Source organism: Medicago truncatula, chromosome 2 (assembly GCF_003473485.1).
Source record: "Medicago truncatula cultivar Jemalong A17 chromosome 2, MtrunA17r5.0-ANR, whole genome shotgun sequence".
Lineage (NCBI taxonomy): Eukaryota > Viridiplantae > Streptophyta > Magnoliopsida > Fabales > Fabaceae > Medicago > Medicago truncatula.
Window position 1 is genome coordinate 4,737,997 of NC_053043.1, and position 26,153 is coordinate 4,764,149.

The 26,153-nt window shown below is 31.1% G+C and overlaps 2 protein-coding genes across 3 annotated transcripts; both read left to right on the forward strand.

Annotated features, from left to right (window-relative positions):
• Window positions 1–15,994: 15,994 nt before the first annotated feature.
• Window positions 15,995–17,619, forward strand: LOC11446847 (senescence-specific cysteine protease SAG12). 2 transcript variants are annotated; one of them, XM_039831151.1, is made up of 3 exons: window positions 15,995–16,460; window positions 16,906–16,944; window positions 17,137–17,619. In XM_039831151.1, the coding sequence occupies exons 1-3, from the start codon at window positions 16,034–16,036 to the stop codon at window positions 17,487–17,489; spliced, it is 819 nt and encodes a 272-aa protein (XP_039687085.1). In that variant the 5' UTR covers window positions 15,995–16,033; the 3' UTR covers window positions 17,490–17,619. The 2 variants fall into 2 exon arrangements, with proteins under 2 accessions (XP_039687085.1, XP_024633323.1); XM_024777555.2 differs by having other exon boundaries at window positions 16,906–17,619.
• Window positions 17,620–23,602: 5,983 nt separating this feature from the next.
• On the forward strand, window positions 23,603–26,098 carry LOC11443837 (mexicain). Its single transcript, XM_003593717.4, has 3 exons — window positions 23,603–23,767; window positions 24,044–24,392; window positions 25,420–26,098. The coding sequence occupies exons 1-3, from the start codon at window positions 23,603–23,605 to the stop codon at window positions 25,998–26,000; spliced, it is 1,095 nt and encodes a 364-aa protein (XP_003593765.1). The 3' UTR covers window positions 26,001–26,098.
• The last annotated feature ends 55 nt before the right edge of the window (window positions 26,099–26,153 follow it).

The following is a 26,153-nucleotide window of genomic DNA, read 5'->3' on the forward strand; positions in this document are numbered from 1 at the left end:
AAGAGTCCCAAAAAAATATTTGAGATAGTATTTTTCTCGAAAACAAATTATCTTTGAAGAAAGAAAAAATGAGAAAACAATTTTCTTTAATATCTTCCCTCAATTTTATTTTATTGGAGTCAAGCGTCACAAATTAAAACACTCTAAATTAATGTCCTTTTACTTTACCGTAATTCTGATTTCCAAATCATTATTTTCCATTTTTCAAAAAGAACCATTCCTCCTTCTCAAAGTTCATAATTGAAACCAACAATCCTAAACACGGGGAATAAAAAGGTATAAGATATGTGTCAATTCCCTCGATTGAATGTAGAGTTGTTTTGCATTATAAAGACTGAACTCATCTATTATCATAATCTATATGGAACCTTTTGAAGTTAAAGCATGACCAAAATATGGAGCATAAAAAAGACATAACTAAAGTGAGACCAAACAATTCTCTCTACCAAAATAATAATACATTTTCTTTAGTTCATTTACTTCTATAATTTCAGGATTGAACGTGATCCTAGTTGATGAAAAAAGATTTTGTAACATTGATTTTCCTATCCCTAAAGAAGAAAGTGATAGTCACTTACCAACTAAGTAGTTGTTGTAAAAATCATTGAAAACATCATATGCATGTGTAAATGAATACACGTTTGTTGGGACAAAATCAGTTTTAGATAATTTGACCTTTGTGTGTTGATTGTGAAATTCAGTTTGTATTCTACGCGTGATGGTCGGTAAGAACCACTGTTGCAAGCAACATCAAATGAGGAAATCGTGAACATCATTCTCTCTTAGAGTTGCTCCTTGAACTTGTAGATCAATATTGTTCGTATAGACGCACCAATTCGATCACCCTAGATAACAAAGATTAAAACACTATACTTTAAAAAAAAAATACAATATGAAAAAAGTAACTTTCGATTCATTAGAACTAACTCCATGAAAAATGGTAGTTTTTTTATTTATTTTTGTAGTCATGAACGAACCAAACACGAACAACCTTCACAATCAATGTCCAAAATGAAGTTGTGTTTCGTAGACATTTTCCTTTGCAATAGAAAATATTACATAAATAACTTAGAATATAGATATCAGAGAACAGAAAAAGAAGAACTATATTTTGTGATTGTTGTGTACTCGTACCCAAAAGCGCTACTATTTATATAGAAAAATAGTACCATAACGGTTAATATCTATTAATTATTAATTTGACCGTTTTAAAATTAATATTATCAACTTCTTTAATATTATAAATGTGCATTAAACGATTAGATTATATTTCATGTAACCTATAAAAAATTATCTTTATAACATTTGAAATTGAATAATATCTTATTAATATTAAGTAATATAATTTTGTAACGAATAAAAATTAATTATATAACCTTAAAAACTAATTACTACAATTAAATTTTTAATTAGTAGGTTACTGTCATAGTGTAACGGACCAAAATTCAAAATATAATTTATTCAAGTTATTTATTATATTTTTGTAACCTATCAAATTTTTAATGTACCGTATAAATGTTAATCGAATACTAAATATATTAATAATTATTTAATTGTAACGTACAAATTTTTAATGTAACATATAAATTTTAATTGAAACAATAATTATAATAATTATTATTTGATTGCAACGTACCAATTTTTTAAAGTAACATAAAATTTTAATCAAAACAATAATTGTATCAATGATTATTTGATTGTAACGTACCAATTTTTTAATATGTAATATATAAATTTTAATTGAAATAATAATTATATTAATAATTATTTGATTGTAACCCACTATCTATTTTATGTACAATTTAATGTTAAATAAAAAACGGTTTTTAAATAATAACTATAATTATTAAGCTTGTATTAAAAATTAGGAGGAATTTTTGAAACAAATGTCAAGTAGGATTATAATGATGTGGACATCTTTAGAGGAGAGAATTTTAGAATAAGCTATTTCTAAAAACTCTAAATTCTTAGTATAAAGATAAAGATATGCTTGTGTTTAGTAAATTGATTTGCCGTTTCATTCGGTTTGGAATTCAAAATAAGGAAAATTCAAATGTTTACATCACTTTCACTTTCAATTTCACTATGTATGGTCCATGGGACTGGAAAACTGAAGTGCTTCCGAACAAGTTCATCGTCTATATGGAGGCTACCAAATCATTCTGTTATCAATAAATCACAAAAGCCTAATGAAACAAATCGACATGTTAAAGTATAAAATCGAATTCCCCATTTATATAAAAATCAGTAATGATATAAACTCAACTTAACAAACCATTCCTTTTATTAGATAAAAAGTAGTCACAATACATGAATTGTTTGGACTAATGAAATTTGAGGCCTAACTCATCGTCTATATGGAGGCTACCAAATCATTCTGTTATCAATAAATCACAAAAGCCTAATGAAACAAATCGACATGTTAAAGTATAAAATCGAATTCCCCATTTATATAAAAATCAGTAATGATATAAACTCAACTTAACAAACCATTCCTTTTATTAGATAAAAAGTAGTCACAATACATGAATTGTTTGGACTAATGAAATTTGAGGCCTAACTCATCGTCTATATGGAGGCTACCAAATCATTCTGTTATCAATAAATCACAAAAGCCTAATGAAACAAATCGACATGCTAAAGTATAAAATCGAATTCCCCATTTATATAAAAATCAGTAATGATATAAACTCAACTTAACAAACCATTCCTTTTATTAGATAAAAAGTAGTCACAATACATGAATTGTTTGGACTAATGAAATTTGAGGCCTAACTCATCCTTAAAATTGGTTCATAAGTTGATGATTGCCTCCTCTATATAAACTCTTATCAAGAGTCTAATCTATCCGATGTGGGACATGGGTTTTTCCAATACACCCCGGTCACACCCAGCATTCTTTGGGCTTTGGAGCGTGAATCGGACGTCTCGTCCAGCAGCACTCTATAGGCTTGGTGCGTGAATCGGTAGGTGGCCTTTGAAATCGACAGGCTCTGATGTGCGTGAATCGGTAGGTGGCATTTGAAATCGACAGCTCTGATACCATAATGAAATTGAAGGCCTAACTTTAAGGATGAGTTAGACCTCCAATTTCATTATGGACGGCCAAAATATGATAATAACTTCATTGTAGATTATTCGACGAGGTTCAATGAATTGCTTAAGACATAGTCCATATAGACGTTCCATATTACGGATCAATGAATTTCTTGGACTTCCAAGACCAAGACAATGGATAGTTACTTCATTGTTAATTGGTTCAATGTGTAGAAACAGAATATTGCAAAGCAAAACAAAGGTCCCACTCATGTTTGGATCGAAAAAACCACAGACCTGGAGAATTTGTCATCATTAAAACTATTTCCAGGTAACTACTACTCAATTAAACCAACAAATTAGTGGGAAACTTGTTACTATCAGAAGCGTGATTGCTGGATAACCCAACGGATAAGCCAATACAAAGCCAAGAACACATTAATTAGTCATATAATAGTCCAAGCACATTTAACTAGAGTGCTCTTTTGTTCTGGAATGTCACTTTTCTTATATCATATAATAGTCCAAATTAATCAAAACTGGAAAATTGATTATGATCAACAAGTGGAGTGGACTCTCCAATTGCAAACCGCGTAAGACTGGTGACCCACAATGCATAGATGATTCTAATTCCACAACACAACTGATTTGCCACATCAGTATTTCACTAGCTTAAGCCTGAGTTTTAACAACAAATGCAAATGTAGAGAAAATGTTTCAGATGTTTGTACTTCAGGATTTTTCTTTTTTGATGTTAACCATCTGGTTCTACGGGAAATGCACCCTTGTAATCCGGAGTTAGGCGTAAGCGGAAGATAGTTTAACCAATAATTATTCAACCTAAAAATCGAAAACATGATTTAAATTATGAATTTATAACTATTAAAATATGCAAAATGAAGTTTGTAGTTTTTAAGTTTTCTTTTGTTTTTTTTGGATTAGTCGTCTAAGGTTACTTTTGGGTTAATGGTATTTTTTGTCCTTTTTTTTTTATTTTTTATCAAAGGTAGAAAAATTAAATTGCAAAGCTCTCCAACCTTATTACAACATATAATCGGGCCAAATATGAGCAAACTCACCTAAAAAAAATCTTAACTAAAACAACGTATATGCAAAGAAGCGTATCAATTGTATTGAGTAACAAAAAGTCTTTTACATTAAAATACTTCTTCAATGTTGACAGCCACTCTTTTTTATAGAGATCGGTATGACAATAAACAAGTACTTATAAAAACTAATATGTCAATAAGTATATTGAGAGACTAGTATCACAATATTAATAGAGAATTTTAATGTCAATGACTACTTTGACTAACAGAGACACAATCACATTCTATTTTAAAATTTCGATACATTAAATGACTATTGTGGTTACTCGTTAATAATGATTATTAGCCCTTTATTTTTTTCTTCAAAATAATCCTTCATTATTTTATTTACTTCATTAGTCTTTTAACTAAGAAACGCTGAAACCTCTCCCTTCTCTCTAAGAGAAATGATATATGTACAACCATTTTTTAACAACTTTTTTACAACTTTCTCTCTCATACTCACATTATCTTCTTATTCTCTCTCTTCCTTTCTCTCTCTCCAATATTTTTGACCAATCAAAAGAGAGAAAACTAAAGTTGTTATAAAAGTTGTACCAAAGAGTTGTACATATATCACTGCTCTCTCTCTAAACACAAACCGACCTCCACCTCTATTTTCCATCTCCTCTCCCAAATCCAAATCCCACCTCTCCACGATGTAGTTTTTCAACGGCATTGAGGAGATGAGGATCCTTTTTCTCCGATTCACCTATATTCCCCTTCTACATCCGGCAACTTGTCTTTCCTTCCTCAGTTTGTTTCGCCCGCTCAACTTTTATTAGCTTCGGGTGATTCTGTTGGTTGTATATGTTGATTTGGTTAGTGTGATTTGCCGCTTTTGTGTTTTGCAGGTTAACGTTTATGGGTTTATGCTGTTATGGTAGGTGTTATTTGCGTTTGCACCGGTGGTTTGATCAGTCAGTGGCGTTGTTGTTGTTTGGGGGCAGTGTTGTCGCTGATGTTCGTCGGTTTCTGTTTTGTGTGTTTTTGTTTCGGTTGTTCAATGGGTGGTGGTGTTTGTGAGTCGTCGGATCTTTTTCGTCGGCATATGTTTGGTACGTGTTTGTTCACTTTTGGTTTGACTTGAGATTGGGTGGCAGAAGATTTGTGGCCGTTTTGATGTGGTTCAATTTCAAAACCCGAAAGGGTCAGTCGATTTCAAAAACCCGAAATGGTCGGGTGTTACTAACGTATTGGAATCATCCCTTGATCTGGGTTCTTACGTGTATGCTTAAAACCTGTTGTGTAGGTGGCCTGACTACTTCGACTCTCTGATGTTTTTAGATTTGTTGAGATCGGCAAGTTTCAAGTTGTCTTGTTTACCTACACTATGATACTTAATGCTCGAAAGAGCTTTTATGCTTGCTGCTTTGATCATGGAATTGTTGACACTTGAACTTTGTTACTGAGTTAGCGGTCAATCCATTCGTCGAACTTAAACCTTAATTGTTCTTGGCAGATGTTTACCTCTCATATTTTTTGTAACTTGGTTTCCCCGTACACGGGTGCGTTGGATTGCACATGTGATTGGTGAATATTTGTTAGAATAGATTAGGGTTGTTGATCCACTAGGTCTGTTTTTATCGATGCATCCCCTCTTGAGTTTTACCTGGGTCAGGTCTAATGTCCCCGGATCTTTGTATTTGTTTTTTTATTTTATTTAATTTAATCTTTCTTTTGCCTAAAAAAACATGTCCTTGTTGCATTGATGTCATCCAACAATACTAGAGATAAATATTTCCTTAAAAAAAAAAAAAAAAGATAAATATTGATTGTCACCGTTTTGGATTCGTAATTCGAACCATTCCTTTTGAATGAAATCAGTGCTGTGAAAAATTAAGTGCTTTAGTTTTAAGGTTTACGAATTTGGAAATTTAGATTAAAAAATAAAGAGAGGGAAAAAAAACGAATAACGTGTATTTTTTCAATATTAAAATGTTATACGAGATTTTTTTAATGGAATTGGTTGAAAGGCTAACACTTCAATATAATGTAAAAATTAAAGGGCCGGTCAGAAAAAGAATTAAACTTCAAAAAAACACGAGTATTGATGTATAAAATATTGTATATTTAGACTTTTGTTTGCGAGTTTGGAGAGAAAGGGAAGAGAAAGCTTTGAGGGTTGAAAAAATTGCGATGTAAAACTGAGTTTAGTGTATATTTGAGACGGTAAGAGTATGTTTGGATGGAATGATCGAAAATTCTAGGACAATTAGAATTCTAGACCGAACAAATGTTTCAATTCATTCATATCTATATTTTGATGTTTTTTTTTTTCTTTCGAAAGAATCTATATTTTGATGTTTGGATAGTTTAAAGTATCCTTCATTTTTAAACAATGTTTGGCTATTATTTATATAAATTTTGAAACTTTTGAGATACAAATATAAATAAAATATATATATAAAAAGTGATTCAAATGAGAATTTTTATAGTTATGGGGAATACTTTTGAATTTTTTTTTTTTTTTAATTTAAATTTGTAGGAACCGATTTGCAAATTTGAAATAGATCAATTTAAAAAATTTGACATATAAATAAAGACAAATTAATGTGCAAATTTTGAAACATACATCAACCGATTTGCATAATTTGAAAGAATTATAAAAACCATTTCGAAATATACTTTGCAGTTTGCATAGAGTAAGGAACAAATAAGTTTTTAGGAGGTAATTGAAATTCTCTAAAATTAACTTCGATAAAATATATATCATAAAATTGTGTTCATTTTGAAAATTCTACAAATTTATATTTAAATACGTAAATGGTCCCTGTAAATATCAGACATTTAGGTTTTAGTCTCTATAAAAACCTTTTTTTTAGTCCTTACAACTATAAAATATATTGTTTTAATCCTTGTAAAATCATATTGTATTGAAATCAGTCCCTGTAACATTCATTTTAGGCCTTATTTATGAAACTAAAATCAAATCATATAGTATACATATTACGTATTTTGTTCACAATTATCAAGCGTTTTCATTTTTCTGGCCCTTTTGTTTGTTTAATATGCGAGTTTAGTAAATCGATTTGCTGTCTCATTCGGTTTGGAATTGAAATTGGAAAAATTCAGATGTTTACAACAGTTTCACTTTCACCATCTATGGTCTATGGTCTATATGGAGGCTGCATGGGAATAGTTACAAAATCCTTCTGGACCACGTTAGTGGAAACGGAATATATTGTAAAACAAAAAAAAGGTCTCACTCATATTTGGATCCAAAAAACCATAGACCTTGAGAACATGTCTAAGTAGAAAGTTGGAGATTGTTCGGTTGTCATCAACAAAACTACTTCCAGGTAATTAATACGTTAGAAGATGGATCACCCAAAAAAAAAACACGTTAATTAGGTTGCTCTTTTGTTTGGGATAGTCACTTGTTTTCTAATAAATAATTTCTCCTTGATCAGCTCAATTGGTTTGATAAGGGTCAAGGAGTTGAAAGTCTAGAGTTCACGTCTAGACAAAAAAAGAAATTAGTTGGAGTTCTAATTAACGTTCAAGTTCTGATAAAGAGAAGAAAAAAAACTAATATAACAAGGGTCATATTAACCAATGTTTTCGGGGCACTGGTTAAGAACTTAAATATGGTAATATTTACATTAAATATTTAAATAATAGGTGAATGTCAATCTTCACGAAGGGAAGATGTTATCGCGATTTTCGGGTGTCAAGTCATTAATTTGGCTTGAACCTTTCAATCTTTGATATTCTCTATTTTTTCTTGGGAAGGGCAAAATTGAGAAAAAAACCCTTAGATTCTAAGTTCGGGGGTCGTTTTCGCTACGGGAAGGTGTTAGGCACCCGGAGCGATTATGGTACTCCATAAGAACCGTTCTCCTAAGCTTATTTCTACGCTTTATTTTTTATTGCCTACTTATTGAAAAGAAGAGATTTTATTTGAGTGAAGAATGAGGAGAGAAGATGATTGAGGTTTTTATTTTACTTGGAAAATGATTTTTGAAAAGGAGGAGAGAAGCCATAAGGCATAAAAGAAAAATGTCGAATTTGATCTTTATTTTTATTTCACAAAAAGGCATTGGAGTTTTGACTCCAAAGTTTGTTTGAAAAATTTAGCCTATTTCGAAGGAGAAATTTCACTAGGCGTCGAATTCCTAAACATACACCTAAATCGATAATCATGCAACGTGTGTGCGAGTGTCGGTGCTTGTGTCGGTGTACATTATTAGAGAGTCCATAGTCCTTTACATTGTCCTAGATACATTCTATGGTCTTGCAAAAATCTTAAAAGAAATTAAAACTATCTAAAATATTACATGCCAAAGTAACATTGAAATAAAAGAGATAAACCCTAAACTATGAGGAATAGGAATGGAATTGTGAAATGCTTATGAAATGTATGGCACATGAAATGAAATGGTTAGTAATCATAAGGCACAAAATAGTAGGAAATAAACAAAAAGAAATTGCATAAGAATGGCAAAAAAAAAAGAAAAGTAATAAAGTGGTAAAAACCTAAAAAATTTGATATGATACCTAAATGTGCTTGTGACCCATAATTCTCACATCATGGCAATTTTGAAAGAGATTTTGTTTCAAGCCATGACATGAAATTAATAGAGACATATGCAAGCAAAGTATCACACCAAATTCATAGAGAAATTTGACACTTTATTCCTTAAGACAAACACTTATTGTTTGCAAAACAAGAAATTTACAAAATCATATCCAAAAACAGCAAAAAGGACACATGATCAGAGGCATATTCATCACAATATTGTATATCAATCATCCATGTCACATATCAAAGTGTCAAGAACAAAAAAAACATAACCAAAAGAATACCAAAAATGTAAAAACACATGGGAATTAATTCATGCCATTTTACCATTTTTTTTTACATGCAAAACACCATAAAAATACCAAAAATGTATCAAGAAACACCTAGGATTTTTAGGAATTTTTGTAAAAATATGTGAGCAAGAAACAGGTTCAGATAGCAAAAAGTAGGGGTGCAGATAGCAAGAAAAAGGTAAAAACGTAAAAGGAAACCTTAAGCCCAACCCAAAACCCAATGCAGACTGGGCCTGGATCGTCCAAAGGCCTCAGAGGCGTTAGATTGATCCAGACCTAGATCTGACGGTTCAAAACAAGCAGCGCATGGTAACACAGATCAAGCACATGGAAACAAAGCATCACAGCCATTCAAACAACAAAACCCTAGATCCTACGGTCCAGGATGAAAACAAAATGAACCGGACCGGTTCAGGCGTCTATATAAGCATATGGACACCGGTCCAATTCATTTCTTTCATCTCTCTCTCTCTCTAAACTTCTCTCTTCTCTCAGACCTCTCACCTCTCTCCTCCCTCCTCCGGTGGTTGTTGGCCGGAGAAGATGAAGGTTCCACCGGAAATTTCATCTTCTCCGGCGAGAAGTTAGGGTTCCGACGAGCAAAACACCCAGAATTCAATTTTTTTTACATTTTCTTGTTCGTTTTTAAACCCTAAACACGAATCTGACATTGATTTTCACAAACAAAGCCTGAAACGACGTAGATCGGAGAATTTTCATACGGTTTTGAATTTTTTTTTTTTTTAGGGTTTTGAATGAGTACGTTCAAACTCTTAAGGATCTACATCGTTTCGTGTTTGTTACTTCTCTGGTGCTTGTTCTTGCTTGCAAAGTCTAAGTCCTTATGGATCTAGATCTTGCGCATACGGTTCAGTTCGTTTTCTGTTCTGGAAACTTTTTAGATCTGGTTTGTTCGTTTGCATGCAGGTTCAACTATGATTAACGCCATTAAAGAGAAAAAATGAGTTTTACCTGAGTTTTAATGGAGATTCTGCTGAGTTTCTTCGGAAAACTTCGATTTGTTCTTGATGATTTCTGGTTGCTTTTTTGAACCGAAAATAAATCGGTTTACTGGCTTGGTTTCTTCATCTTCTCCGATTCTTTCTCTGTGATTACGTGCTTGAGCTTGCTTCTTGCTTCTTAGATCCACGTGAGAATCCCTGTGATCAGTGCTTGAGCTTGCTTCAATGTGAGCTCGCACTTGGAATTGTAGGGAAATCTCCAATCCAGTGATGAAGATTCACACGAATCTCTGAGGATTGATGTGAAATTCGTTGATTTCTGATGAATTTCTATGATTTCTGCAGAAAATTAGGGTTTGTGTTCTTCGTGTTCTTGGGAATTTTTGATCTTTTGATCCTAACAGAAAGGAGAGAGAAAGCTTGATTGTGTTTGTTGAGTTGGCGTGTGATTAATGGACCTGTGTGGCACTGTGCACTATTTATAATCTGACATGTGTGACCTTGGACCAATGAGGTGGTGACATCTGGATTTGTATGAAGATGGCACGGCCTCGGACTTGAAATGAATTTGGGACCTTTCTGCAAAAAACAAAAACTTAAGGACTAAACTGCAATTAACCAAAAAGGACTGAAATGCAAAAAATAAAAAGTTCTGGACTGAAAAGCAATTTTGGACTTCTTTGAGGACCAAAATGCAAAATAAAAAATAAAATTGGAATAAAATTGGTAACCTGACAAAACGTAAAGTGAAACCTAAAATAAAATCAACAAAAGGACTAAAACGAACCAAATACTGACATGAGGTATTTCAAAATACCTCCCTGTCAAAATTTTGACAGGAAAAGACCAAAATGCCCCTAGGGACTAAACTGACTCAGATGCAATTTTTGAAATGATTTTTTTAAACAAAGACTCAACAATAATTCGTACAGACAAGTTGAAAAGACTCAGAGGCAATCACGGGGACTAAAATGGGTTCCACTGCAGGAAATGACCAAAATACCCTTTTTGTATGATTTTTGAAATAAAATGCAAGAAAAAGTAACGCGACGTTTTAGAGAGTTCTTAAAGGACTTGGAATGTCAGAAAAGACAGAGGCAGTAAAATTCGTTTAAAAAGAGAAACACAACAGCGAATTGACAAATATCAGTGTTAAAAAGAAGTTTGAACGAGTATTTTTAGGTCCAAAATCAGGGTATAACAGAAGAGAACAAAACATTTCCACCGCCTTAGCAAAACACACAGCTCCGATCCCATTTCTCTTCCCCTATCATCCAAACCTTGAAAACAAGATGTAACCTTCATGCTGGTGGTGCGACGTCGTTTGGCCGTACCACCGTTGTTTTTTCGTCGTCGTTGTGCCTCTCGTCGGCGTTTCCTTAGGGGTTTTTTGTGCCTTTTCTCTTCCAGCAACCGATCATCCCTGCGCTTCCTCATCAGTTTTCCGTCGACGCTTTCGCCGCCGTTCTACTGCAAGGTTTGTTCTGGTTTTGGTGGTTTGCGCTTTCAATCTACTGGTTCGTTTTCGGAGGTTTCGTTCCAGATTCGTCGACTCCTCCACGCCGAAGAATGGGTTCTATCTTCTATTTTGTATTGTTGTTTGTTGTATGTGTTTATATTGCTGTCTTTTTTCCCTTTCGGTATTTCTTTTGTTTTTGTGTTTTGTTGTTCAGAGCTGAGATTGATGGGTGCAGACTTGACCTTTTGCTTTGGTTTCATAATCCCGAAAGGGTTCGGTTCTGTTAAACCCGAAAGGGTCTGTTTGGTTACTAACGTATTGGACTCATCCCACGATCTGAGTTCTAACGCGTCAGATTGTAACTTGTTGTGTTTGGTGGCATGTACGCTTGACTCTCTGATGATTCCAGATTTGTTGAGATCTGCAGGTTTCAAGGCAACTTGTTCGCTTACACTCTGGTTCCTCGTGCTCGAAAGAGCTTAATGCTTGCTGCTTGTGCAGGGAGTTGTCGGCACTTGGATTTGTTACGGTGTTGGCGGTCAATCCATTCGCTAAAATTAAATCTTAATTGTTCTTGATGAATGTTCACTTTTTTTTTTTTTTTTTGTAATCTGGTTTCGTCCCCGTACGCGGGTTCGCTGGGTTATGCTCATGATTTGTGAATTTTTGTTAGGATATTTCAGGACTGATTCACTTGGTCTGATTTATAACGATGTATCCCCATTTTGGATTTTATCCAGGTTAGGTTTTATGTCTCCCAATAGTCTCTATATCTCTTTCTTTTTTAATATATTTTTCTCTTTGGCTTAAAAAAAAAGTTTGAATAATAACCCAAAAAGGATAATATTTGCATTCAAATTTGTGTATATGCATTAAATGTTTTCTTTTTTGCTTAAAATTTTCTCTTTAACTTTCTTAAAGAGAAATAATCTTAATCCTTTTAATCTATAAACTATTAAAATCAATTAAATGGTGTCCAAACTATGAAAAATACACCAACTTAATCCATAAACTATAATGAAAAACAATCAATTTGGTTAATTGAAGATTTAATTAGTTGGATGGGAGAATAGGTTAAAGACCTTTTGGTTTTTGTTTTTTTTAAGGAAAAATTGAATGACATTTTAGTTGATTTTAATAGTTTAGGCATTGTTTTCGTGAATTTATCTTAATTAATAGAGATATTATATAATATATACAAATGTCGAGGCTCGAATTCTGAAGATCTCACCTTTTCACCTTAAAATATGAATTTATAGTCTTTAGGCTATTTAAAATAGGTTAGGGACTAAATTAATAGTTTATTATTAATTTTTGGCTTAAATATTGCACTCGTCCCTGCAAATATGGCCCGTTTAAGATTTGGTCCTTGTAAAATAAAAATTCAGAAATCAGTTCCCGCAAAATTTTTTGTTTTTGAAAAAAATATTGCAAGGACCTTTTTAAAAAACAAAATATTTTGCAGGGACCAAAAACTACAAAATGGGTTCAATCAGCGTGCGCCACGTAGACATTTTGGTGACTTGTCATGACTTAAATGGGCCCAGGGATATTTTTAAAAGACATATTTTTTTGCGGGGACTGATTTCTGAATTTTTATTTTACAAGGACCAAAACTTAAACGGACCATATTTGCAGGGATGAGTGCAATATTTAAGCCTTTAGGGTCAATTTTGACTCAAAAATCACCCTTGTTAGTTGCATTTCCTTCTATCCTAATTGAATAAGTGATTTCACATACTTTTTGTTTTTTTCGTTTGTTTTTGTGATTTCATCGTCTCTGAACGAATCTGTTTGTTTTGATTTCCCGTCTTTGTGCGGTGTGTTTTTGATTTCCCGTCTTAGTGCGGTGTTTATTTGATTCAAGTTGAAAGATTATCTTTGAGCAAGTGTAGATCCGATCAATGACAATGACTTTAGCGTCGTCAACGTTGCAGATCCGGAGACATGAGTATTCCGGAGACTTGAATATAGTCATATTTGTAGGCATAAATTTTTTGTTGTTTTATGCTATTAACATGGATGTTGTGAGTTTGTTCACAGATTCATCCTTTTTGTTTTTAGCGAATTTTGGATTTGTATTGTATTGATGTACTCTATCAATTTGAATTAATGAATATCGTTTATTATTGTAAAAAAATAAAGTATAGTTAGTTAGAGTGTGAAAGTACAAAATATCTATTAATTATACTTAATCAAATTAATTTTAATCAAAATTTTATAAAAACTAATGTTCGTAATTTAATACACATTAGTGCAACAAGAAGGACGGACAAACGGGTACGGAGTGCCCGTTTATACGCTAGTTAATATATAAAATCAATATGATAGAATTTTGAAAACTTATGAATACTTAAAAAATATCAGCATTAATGTAGTATTTTTTATAAAATATTTGTTTATTATTTGTTCAAATTCTTTTATGCATGCTTGGATGCATATAAAATTCAGTTTAAGGTATGCTGTTGGCCTTTGATCGGGTTAGATGGGTGGTTCTTGAAGGAATATTTCGATGGACAACTTCTTTTTGACGTCGGATAAGATGAAAGCAACCACATATTTATAATAACATATGTTTGTGGATGTAGAAAACAAAGAGAATTTATAGTGGTTTTTAACACTTTTGCACGAAGACCTTGGAGACTAAGCTCAACATGGATGTAACTTCATTTAAACATGCAAAAGATAATAAATAACAGTTAAAACACATTCTTTTAGCTTTTAATATTTGCTTGATCCTTTACCTAAAAAAAATTTTTTTTGCTTGATCCTTTAATAGGGAGGTGCATCTAAGTATAATTATCACAAGTTTATAAATATACAAAATTATGTCGGCTATCCTTTGAAAAAAAATTCGGACTATTTCTTTTAAGTTTTTTTTAATTAGTCATTTACATTATATCTTGGCTTAATTAATGATTTGATCCCTTAAATTATTTGTTGGTTACATTTTGGTCCCATAAGTTATTAACATTACGTTTTGGTCCCTTAATTTATAATCCGTTAGCCAAATAAATCCTTTATGTTAAATTTTGTAAAAAACTGTTAATCTTCATCATTAAATCTAGAATTCATCACTCCTTCATCATCAAAACTCATAATTCATCATCCATTCATCTAAACCCAGAAAAATAAACAAAAAACTCAACAATCAACTAAACATAGAAACAAAAATAATAGCACAAAAGCAACAACAAGAAAAATAACACAAACATAAACAAATTATCATGAATGTTTAATTTGAAATTGTTGAATGTTGAAATTGCTTTTAGAGGATGACGGTTGGTGACTGTTTTTTTTTTTTTTTTTTTTTAATAGCCAAATATTATTAAGCCACCAAAACCCTCACAAGAAGAGAGGAGAAGGGCAAGACAGAAAAAAACAGCAACAAACAGTCCCTGAAAACTGTCAAAACGCAGCAGGGTGGAAAATAACAGAACAGAAAAACCACCCAAAAAATAGACGCAAAGTGCCCAGCCTAAAGAAAGCGTTGCCTAGACAATTCGAATTGATATTCCATTTATCAATTGATTATGTTGGTGAAGGTAACAAAACTTGCAGATGTGTTTTTGGAGGGTATGAATGTACTTTCAGTTTACATTTTGGATTTGATAGGTTTTACTTTTCTGGGTTTAAGGATGAATGTGATGAATTTCTCATAAATTCTGGGTTTTGCTGATGAATGGATGATAAATTTTGGGTTTTGATGATGAAGGAGTGATGAATTCTGGGTTTAATGATGAATATTAACAGTATTTTACAAAATTTAACGGAAAGGATTTATTTGGCTAACAGATTATAAGTTAAGGGACCAAAACGTAACGTTAATAACTTATAGGATCAAAATGTAACCAACAAATAACTTAAGGGACCAATTCATTAATTAAGCCTATATTCTTTTTATATAGAGTAAGAAATGAATTTCAAATTGTACCAAAAAATAGAAATGAATTTCAAATTAGTTTTTAGCTGATAATTGAAATTCCCTAAATCTATATTTAAAATAAATATTTATAAAAAAAATCATTTTAAAAATACTCCAAATTTATCATCCGAAAAATAAAAATAAATAAAATTATTTGAATTACAATCTAAAACAACTTTGCCTCAACAGATTTCTTCATCCAAATACACAAAGTTATTTGTTTGATTCCGTTTTTTTTAAAGGGTTATTTGTTTGATTTCTACATATTTAAATTTGGCATTTTTTTTTTGTTGTGTACAAAGGAGGTAATGAGGTTTGGACATAAAATCTCATGGATGTTATAATCAAATCCCTCATGACTAGATCAATAATAATTGCTTTAAATTTTGCATTTTAAGCACTATACAAGTTTGAACAATATCAATTTCCAACCTGTAATTAAATTGGTACTCTTAAATTGTAAAAAAAAAAATAATACAAAAAAGCCGGTCAAGCTAGCAAATTCTCTATAGTTAGTACTAGTATATTTGTTTGGATTAGAAATGCTGAGAAAGTGATATTTAAGTTTACTAGTCAACCTCTAGATTTAAAATTTCCATTTTGTAACGTCAGAACTTGATTTTAAATTTCACTAAATAAAAAAACTGGATTTTAAATTCTATAAATAGCTGTATCTATGTTAGTTTTCTTCATATATCCTTTTCCACAAACATTCTCTTTTATTAGCTAACCAAAAAAATAAAAAATGAAGCATCTTATAGGGTTTTGCATCATCCTTTTGTGGGCATGTGCATACCCAACCATGTCTAGAACACTGACCGAATCATCTGTTGTTGAAGCACACCAACAATGGATGATGAAATATGAACGCACATACACAAATAGTTCTGAGATGGAGAAACGCAAAAAAATATTCAAGGAGAATTTGGAATATATCGAGAATTTCAACAATGTTGGTAACAAGAGTTACAAACTTGGCCTAAATCGATATTCTGATTTAACCAGTGAAGAGTTTATTGCTTCACATACTGGATTCAAAGTTTCAGACCAACTTTCTGACTCCAAGATGAGATCAGTTGCAATACCCTTCAACCTGAATGATGATGTCCCAACAAATTTTGATTGGAGAGAGAAAGGAGTTGTCACTGATGTCAAAAACCAAAGACAATGTGGTAACTATACGGTGACCCTTTTGCTTAATATTTTTCTTAACAAAAAATGATTTTATAAGTCATCTTGGACCATGAAATTTTGAAACATAAATGCATCATCCAAGTTAGCTACAGTGACCCTTTTTGCTTACTTTTTTTAATCTTAAAGAAACATCATTTATCTAACTACTAATTACATTCAACTTTTAAAGTAGAATTATTCAGGAACCTGAGTTTAAATCCTAACTAAAGTAATCATTAGTCAGATTTTATTTATCTCTAGACTAAATTCGAGATTAGCATAATACCTTTTCCCTAAGAACTGGAAGGTTATGACAAAAGAAATAGTAGTGTAAGGGTTTTATGAAAAGTGACTGACTTGTCTAATGAAGCAAATTTAATTTCAGAATCATATATTATTATTATTATTATTATTATTTATTAATTTAATCAATATGTGTTGTAGGATGTTGTTGGGCTTTTACAGCCGTGGCAGCCGTAGAAGGTATTGTGAAAATAAAAAATGGTAATTTGATCTCATTGTCAGAGCAACAATTAGTTGATTGTGATAGGCAAAGCTCCGGGTGTGGTGGTGGCGATTTTGTTCTTGCCTTTGATTCAATAATAAAATCCAGAGGTATTGTTAAAGAAGATGATTATCCATACAAAGCTAATGATGTTCAAACGTGTCAATTAGGTCAAATACCAGGCGCAGCCCAAATAAATGGTTATTTTAAGGTACCTGCCAATGACGAACAACAACTACTACGAGCTGTGCTACAACAACCAGTATCAGTTGCCATCTCTACTAGTTATGATTTTCATCACTACATGGGAGGGGTTTATGAAGGAAGTTGTGGACCCAAGTTGAACCATGCAGTTACTATAATTGGTTATGGGGTAAGTGAAGCAGGGAAGAAGTATTGGTTGATTAAGAATTCTTGGGGTGAAACATGGGGTGAGAAAGGCTACATGAAGGTGCTAAGGGAAAGTAGTGCAACTGGAGGTCAATGTAGCATTGCTGTACATGCTGCTTATCCTACTATATAGTACTACTTTTTGATGAATTTTATAATATGATGTAATAATAAGAATAAGTTTCCTTTGTTGTCCTTAATACGGAGAAGATTTGAAATGCAATGAAAAAAGCTCCTCAAGTTGTAGAGAGTACAGACCCGTGTGATTCGTCCTAGCTAAATTCTACCCACAACGATCATATTTTGTGCCCTAAAAAAGTTTTTTTTTTAGATTACCCTCTCTTGTTGAGGGTATTTTACCCTCTCATGATATCAACCAATTAAAATGCAATATATATTGCAAACATTAAATATCATAAATGAGTCAATTTTTTTTTTTCTAAAAAAAGAATCAATTATAATCCTAAGGTAATTTTTAATACTTTTAATTTTTATTTAATTATAGACATGATTACATTAGAGATCCTTTATCTTATTTATTTGTTACATTTGGGTCATTTATCTTTATTTTTCCGCTTAGGTCTTTTATCTCTTATAAAAGAACATATACATCCTTTTTCACATTTTTTTTATTAAAAAAAAATACATAATTTTATTTTTTAAAATATATTTTTATTAAAAATGAAACAAATCCAGAAATATGATGAAGATGTTCATCATCTTCATCTTCTTCCTTTTAATCTTCATCATCTTCATTGAATCAAAAAAATTTCTACACAAATATATCTCCAAATATCATGAATTAATGATATATTCACTTCAAATGATCTTCTTTTAAACACAAAAATCAAAACCCTATAGAGAAAGAGATTTAATTTCATAAAAAAAAAAAGATTTAGTTATATAGTTTATCACGCTGTATATTATTATTATTATTATTATTATTATTATTATTTTCTAACTCAATATTCAAGTCCGGCATAAAAACAACTCCAAAATTGAGAGCAGCTTTGCACAATTAAAATTTCACATCAAATTTCTTTCATCTGAATGTCCTTAAATTTATCAGTTATATTCATAAAATTTCTTCTTCCCATTTTGAGTGTTCAATTTTGTCGTTCCCAACTGCCGCAATTTTCAATTTTCGTGAGAATCGTCGTCGTTCGTTTGATTTCAAATATCGTGAGAATTGCCGTTATTTCCAGTATCATGTCAGGTATGGTGACTTGATTTTTCTTTTTGATTTGATTTTTCTTGGTTGTGAGGTAGTTAATTATAACAATTGAGTAAGTCATCCGTTGTATTTTGAGGGCTGCTAGCAGATGTTGTCGCTGTGATGTTGTGAGAGTTTGCTAGCATTTTTTTGGTAGCTGCTGAAATGGTTATGTGATGAGGCTTTTGTTCTTTTGTTTGAACTTAAAGGTTTTTGCTGATAGTGAGGCATGTCTATGCGTGTTAACATATTATATTAGGTTGGCTGCTTAAATAAAAAAATAAGTCACGATACCTGACATGGTTCTAGAAACAACGACAATTCTCACTATAATTGGAAATTGCGGCAATTTGGAACGACAAAATTGAACGATCAAAATGGGAAGAATAATGAAAAAGAAACAAGAATTGATCAATATGGAAGAATAAAGAAGAAGAAATTTGAATGAAGGAGATGTTTTTGTTCTCACGTTCGAGGTTCTGGAATGGAAGAAATTTTATGAATGTAAATGATGAATTTAAGGACATCCAAATGAAAGAAATTTGATGTAAAATTTTATTTGTTATAAGTCTTGTAGTGTAAATTAATTAAGATTGAACACCTTAACATAAAAAAATAAATTAAATCATTTTCAAGTTTAAAAAAAAAATTAAATAAAAATTAAAAGTATTAAAAGTTACCTTATGATTAAGATTAACTCTCCTTCAAAAAAAAAAAAAGATTAAGATTAACTCCTTTATTTTTAGAAAGAAAAAAAAAATGTACTCATTTATTTGACATTTAATGTTATCTATGTATATTACATTTTGATTGGTTCATATCATAAGAGGGTAATTACCCTCTAAACAAGATAGGGTAACGTAGGCTTCACCCTAAAAAGGTCATTTGTCAAGAACTATGACAACTTTTTTCTCTCTCTCTTTTCATTAAAAACAATAGAGAGAGAAAAAGGAAGAGAGAGAATAAGATGATAATGTGAGTATGATAGAGGAAGTTGTCAAAAAGTTGTCACAAAGTGGTTGTACAAATATCATTTCTCTTTTTATAAATTAATTTCCACTAATATTTTGAGCAAAATTATTTGTATCTTAAGAGTGTAACTTGTAACTTGCTTTGATCGCCTCTTTCTTTCAATTCTTCTATTTAAAACTTGTGATCATCTTTTTGAAACGTGTTTTAAAACATGTTTTTCTTTTTCAAAAGAAACATTATATACAATTTTATAAATAAATAATGTCAAAAACCTTATTCAAACTCCCTCTTTTTTTGGGTTTTCACCATATTCAATAAAAATATCATTCTTGATTTATTTGAACATTCATGCTATAAAAGAGGGTTTTTCCATTCCATTCACATGAACCAACATGGAGAAAATACTTTTCCACTACCATGATTGCTGGATAACCCAATGGATAAGTAAAAGAGAAGAGCACGTTAACCAGGTTGCCCTTCAGGCTTTAGTGCGGGGTTATCACTTTAATCAGAACCGGAAAATTGACTATGCAAAAGCAACAATGGGGGTGGACTATGCAGACCGGTTATGGACATACATAGATAAAAAAAAGGCTTTAAATATATTCCTTAACTTATTTTCAGTTAGGTCATATAACTTTAAAACCAATCTCTCTCTCTTTTCTTCTTCTCAAACCTTAGCTGTCACTTTTTTTTTTTCTTCTTTTTCTTGTTCTTCTTCTTTTTTTTGTCGGAGGGGTGATTTAGGGTCAATTGACCCCAAAATCACCCCTCCGAGTTGTTTTTCCTTCCATCCTAATTAAATAAGTAATTTCACATATTTTCTGTTTTTTTCCGTTTGTTTTTGTGATTTCGTCGTCTCTGAATGACTCTGTTTGTTTTGATTTCTCGTCTTTGTGCGGTGTGTTTTTTACTTTCGGTCTTAGTGCGGTGTTTATTTGATTCAGGTTGAAAGATTAGTTTTGAGCAAGTGCAGATCCGATCAATGACAATGACTTTGGCGTCGTCAACGTTGCAGATCCGGAGACATGAGTATACTGAAGACTTGAATATTGTCACATTAGTCATATTTGTAGGCATAGATACTTTGTTGTTTTATGCTATTAACATGGATGTTGTGAGTTTGTTCACAGATTCATCCTTTTTGTTTTTAGCGAATTTGGATTTGTATTGTATCGATGTACTCTATCAATTTGAATGAATGAATATCGTTTACTTTTGTCAAAAAATAAAAACTTTAAAACCAATTCAAAAAAAGAACTTTAAAATCGATCAAATTAATCTCTTAACTAAATCATTTAAAATAATTTGGTCCTTAATGTCTACTTTGTTAGTCAAAGTCAAACTAACTACGTAAAAGGGACCAAATTGCTTTCACATATATATAAGTTACAAGGGCTCAAATTGACCGATTTTAAAGATTTGAGACTAAACTAAATTCTTAAAGTTAAATAAAATAACTAAAGATATTTGAGTTCATAGATCAATTTTAATCCAACTTAAAAAACTTAATCCCATTTGACGACGACACATCAATAAAATAACTTTTTTTTTTTAAGGAACATCAATAAAATAACTTAAAAGCCAATTTAGAATTTAATAATTGGTTAAAACCTTTTATTTTGAATTAATCCTTTAAGTTTTATTTTTGGCAAATTTTATGGTACACCCACTATATTTGAGTGTACCGGTACACTCACTCTTTAAATTCATAGTTAAATAAGTTGTTTTTTGAAAGAAAAAAAAATTATCATTTATAATTATAATAACTAAATCTTATTCATCAAAAGTGTCAATGAAATAATTTTTTATTTTTTTAAATTTTTATCACTCATAATTGAGAACATTCATTATTTTTTACGATAATATGTAAAAAAAAGTTACTATGATTCTTATAAACAATCTAATGATGTTTTTTCTTATGAAATGTTGTTCTATAAAATATAAATATTGACAAATAGTTATTTACTACATAAAAAATTATCGTTCGTTTATATAATTAAGAAGCAGGAGTATCAATACACCTCATTTTGTGAGTGTACTGTAGAAGTTCCCTTTATTTTTCCCAAATTGGTTTTTTACGATACATTTTATTTGCATTGTTAATCTTTAATTATTTTCTTGTTGCATTGTACTCCCTCCGGTCCTATTTACAAGAAACAATTAACTTTTTATATATATTAAATAATTTATATATTTGGTATAGGTTCTTGATTAGATACATACATTATTCAATGTATTTAAAAAGTTAACTTTCTCTTGTAAATAAGACCGGAAGGAGTAGTATTTATGTTATATTTTGTGACCGTGCAAACCACAAGTTTTGTTGCTCAATTAAAGATGAATAACATTATTCAGTTGGGGAGCAATATAGTCTGGTGTGATTACTTTAACTAATACATTTTTCCAAAATAAAATAAAAAGTATCGTTGTCTTATATTCATTTTTCTTGTCCTTTTGTTTTGCTTTGATGCGTGTTTAGTAAATTGATTTGCGTCTCATTTTGTATGGAATCAAAGTTCGAAAATTCAAATGTTTCAAACAGTTTGATGTGATCACTTTCAGTGTGTTTATATGCATGGTCTATGGGTGTGGAAAATTCAAGTGATTATGAACAGTTTCACTGTCTATATGGAAGCTACTATCAATCAATAACAAAAGCATTTTTAAGAAACAAAATAATATTTGTGTCTTTAATTTATTCACAAATCGCAATGATATTGATAAACAATCATTTTGTTGTAGATTCAACTAAAAATAGCACGTCAAAATAATTGAATTCCATGTCCATTTCAAAATAGCCAGGCATATATATAAGTTGGGTAAAAAAAAAGTTGGCTGTTACCATTTTTTAGTAAAAAAATAAATTTTACATTAATGAAAAAGGAAAATCAACATATTAAAGTTTACTTCCTTCAAAAAAAACATATTAAAGTTTACTAAAAAAACTAGGGTTGAACTTAAGTCATTGTCCACATTAGACATTCCATATTACGGATCAATGAATTCCATGGACTTCCAAGACAATGGATAGTTACTTCATTGTTGATTATTGGTTCATGTAAGTGGAAACAGAATATATTGCAAAGCAAAACAAAGGTCCCACTCATGTTTGGATCGAAAAAACCACAGACCTCAAAAACTTGTTGAAGTAGAAAGTTAGAAACTGTTCATTTGTCATCATCAAAACTATATTTTTAAGGTAATTATTCCCAATTAAACCAACAAATCAGTGGGAAACTTGTCACATCATTAAAAGACTTCTTTTGTTTGTTAATATGCTGTGTTTAGTAAATTGATTTGCCGTTTCATTCGGTTTGGAATTCAAAATTAGGAAAATTCAAATGTTTACATCACTTTCACTTTCAATTTTACTATCTATGGTCCATGGGATTGGAAAACTGAAGTGCTTCCGAACAAGTTCATCGTCTGTATGGAGGCTACCAAATCATTCTGTTATCAATAAATCACAAAAACCTAAGGAATCAAAATAGTCTTTCTCTTATTAATTTATTGGCAAATCGCAATGGTATACAATCACATTTTCATGTAGATTCAGCAAATTTTATCAAAAAAGTTTAAACCAAAGTAAAGATTAGACATGGTCTATGGGTGTGGAAAATTCAAGTGCTTACGAACAAGTTTCACCGGGTATATATGGATTGGAAGCTACTATCAATCAATAAGAAAAGCATAATTAAGAAACAAAATAATATTTCTGTCTTTAATTTATTCACAAATCACAAAGATAGACAATCACTTTTGTTGTAGATTCAGGAAATTTTAATAATTTTTTAAAACTGAAATAAATTATAGCTAGTCAAAATACTTGAATTCCTTGTGCATTTAAAAATAGTCAAGTATATATAAGTTGCAAGATGCATCTAATATGAATCTATCAAAAAATGGTAAAAAAAAAAAGTGGGCTGTTACCATTTTTTAGTAAAAAATTGAAAAATCAACATAACATTTTATTAAAATTTATTGAAAAAAGAAAAAGAAAAGAAAGTAAGGTTAAGCTTTAGTCATAGTTCATATTAGACAATCCATGTTAGGGATCAATGAATTGCTTGGACTTTCTAGAGAATGGAATATGGATAGTTACTTCATTGTTGAATGTTGATCTCATTGGTTCATGTGAGTGGAAACAGAATATATTGCAAAGCAAACAAAGGTCCCACTTAGGTTTGGATCGAAAAATCCATAGACCTCAAGAACATGTTGAAGTATAAAGTTAGAAATTATTCAGTTGTGTCATCATCAAAACTATTTCCAGGTGATTGCTGGATAACCCAACGGATAAGCTAAGACAAGGCCAAGAACACGTTAATTAGAGTTCAGGAATTAATGTCACTTTTTCATATCATATAATAGTCCAAATTAATCAAAACTGGAAAATTGATTTCGAGCAACAAGTGGAGTGGACTCTCCAATTGCAAACCGCGTAAGACTGGTGTCCCACAATACATAAATGATTTTTATCAGTATTTCATAAAATCTAGAATGAAGCAAAATATGAGACAAACAGTGCATTTGAATTTAAAGCTACACAAAATGATAAAATATCTGAGTTAGAGAAACGGAAAAGGATATTCAAAAATAATTTAGAATACATAGAGAATTTCAACAATGCTGGTAACAAGAGTTACAAGCTGGGCCTAAATCAATATTCTGATTTAACTAGTGATGAGTTTCTTGCTTCACATACTGGACTCAAAGTTTCTAAACAACTTTCTTCCTCTAAGATGAGATCAGCTGCAGTGCCCTTCAACTTGAATGATGATGTTCCAACAAATTTTGATTGGAGACAACAAGGAGCTGTTACTGATGTTAAAGACCAAGGCAGTTGTGGTAACTATAATGTCTCGATTGTTTAATTTTATTTATTTTTTAATTAGTCCTCTTAGAGCATACAATTTTGAAACATAAAAAACATGCATCCAAACTAACAAAATCTCCAATTATGCAATTAAGAATTTTCATGGATAGAATGACATGGAATGAGTTCTTAGGTTATGTTACTCATTCTATTCTATTCCATTCCATTCTATATCACAAAATCCAAATATCTCCCAAACACTTTAAATAAAGCACAACATAGATACCAAATGCCACAAAAACACATCAATATTGCTAATGTAAAAAATATAGTAAACAAAAACCGCTACATATTTGTTTATTTGTTATTATTAAATAAAATATAAATATAAACATAATTTAGAAATGATCTAAACTGAGAACCAAAATTCATATAATTTTTTAAATTGAACAACTTGATTTATTATTAGAAAAATCTAAACAAAAAAGGCTAGTCTTCCATCTTTATTCATCCATTGAATATCGAAAAGGTATTTAACTTTTCATTCATCATCATCGTTGAATTTTACAAAAGATGAAAATGTTTGTATTTGAAAAGATGTTCATATATGAGAACTTTTCAAACGTTTAATGAAAATATTAGTACCAATATATATTACATTTAACCGTGTTTTTAATTGTTTTATTTTTTAAGGAGAAAATTGGAACAAGCAGTGTAGTAATTATTGTATGTGTCTGACTTGTGTTCATAAAGTGTACAATGTGTGTCAAAGAAAAGAAAAATATTTTTTGGAGGAAAACTAGTTGATGTTGTCAGCCAAGGGTCTCATCTTATGGGTGTCAAAATTGATGTGTGTCAGATACAAGGACACTTAATTTGATTAGTGTTTGTGCTGGATAGATTTTAACATTTTTTTTTGTTGAGATAGAAAATTACATGTTAATATTAAGGAACCACAGTAAATCCATGTGACTTTAGGAAAAGTGACTTGTCTAATCAAGAAAAAATTAATTTAAGAATAAGCATAATTAGTATGATATTATTCGATATGTTTTGTAGGATGTTGTTGGGCATTTTCAGTCGTGGCTGCTGTAGAAGGTGCTGTGAAAATCAACACTGGCGAGTTGATCTCATTATCTGAGCAACAATTGGTTGACTGTGATGAACGGAACTCTGGGTGTCATGGAGGTAATATGGATAGTGCCTTCAAATATATAATACAAAAAGGTATTGTTAGTGAAGCAGATTATCCATACCAAGAAGGTAGCCAGACATGTCAATTAAATGATCAAATGAAATTCGAAGCTCAAATAACAAATTTTATAGACGTACCTGCCAATGACGAACAACAACTACTACAAGCTGTAGCACAACAACCAGTATCAGTTGGCATTGAAGTTGGTGATGAATTTCAACATTACATGGGAGATGTTTATTCAGGAACATGTGGACAATCAATGAACCATGCAGTTACTGCAGTTGGTTACGGTGTAAGTGAAGATGGAACTAAGTATTGGTTGATTAAGAATTCTTGGGGTAAAGGTTGGGGTGAAGAAGGCTACATGAAGTTGTTGAGGGAAAGTGGTGAACCAGGAGGTCAATGTGGCATTGCTGCACATGCTTCTTATCCCATCATATAATATTTTTATACGAATTTCACAATGTTATAAATAAGTTTTCTATTAATTTCCTTTTACTGAAGTTCTTCGTATTCGTGCTTATATTGTACTGAAATTCTGCTTATATTCTATTAATTTCCTTTTACATCAGTATTATATTGCTTACTATTCTTG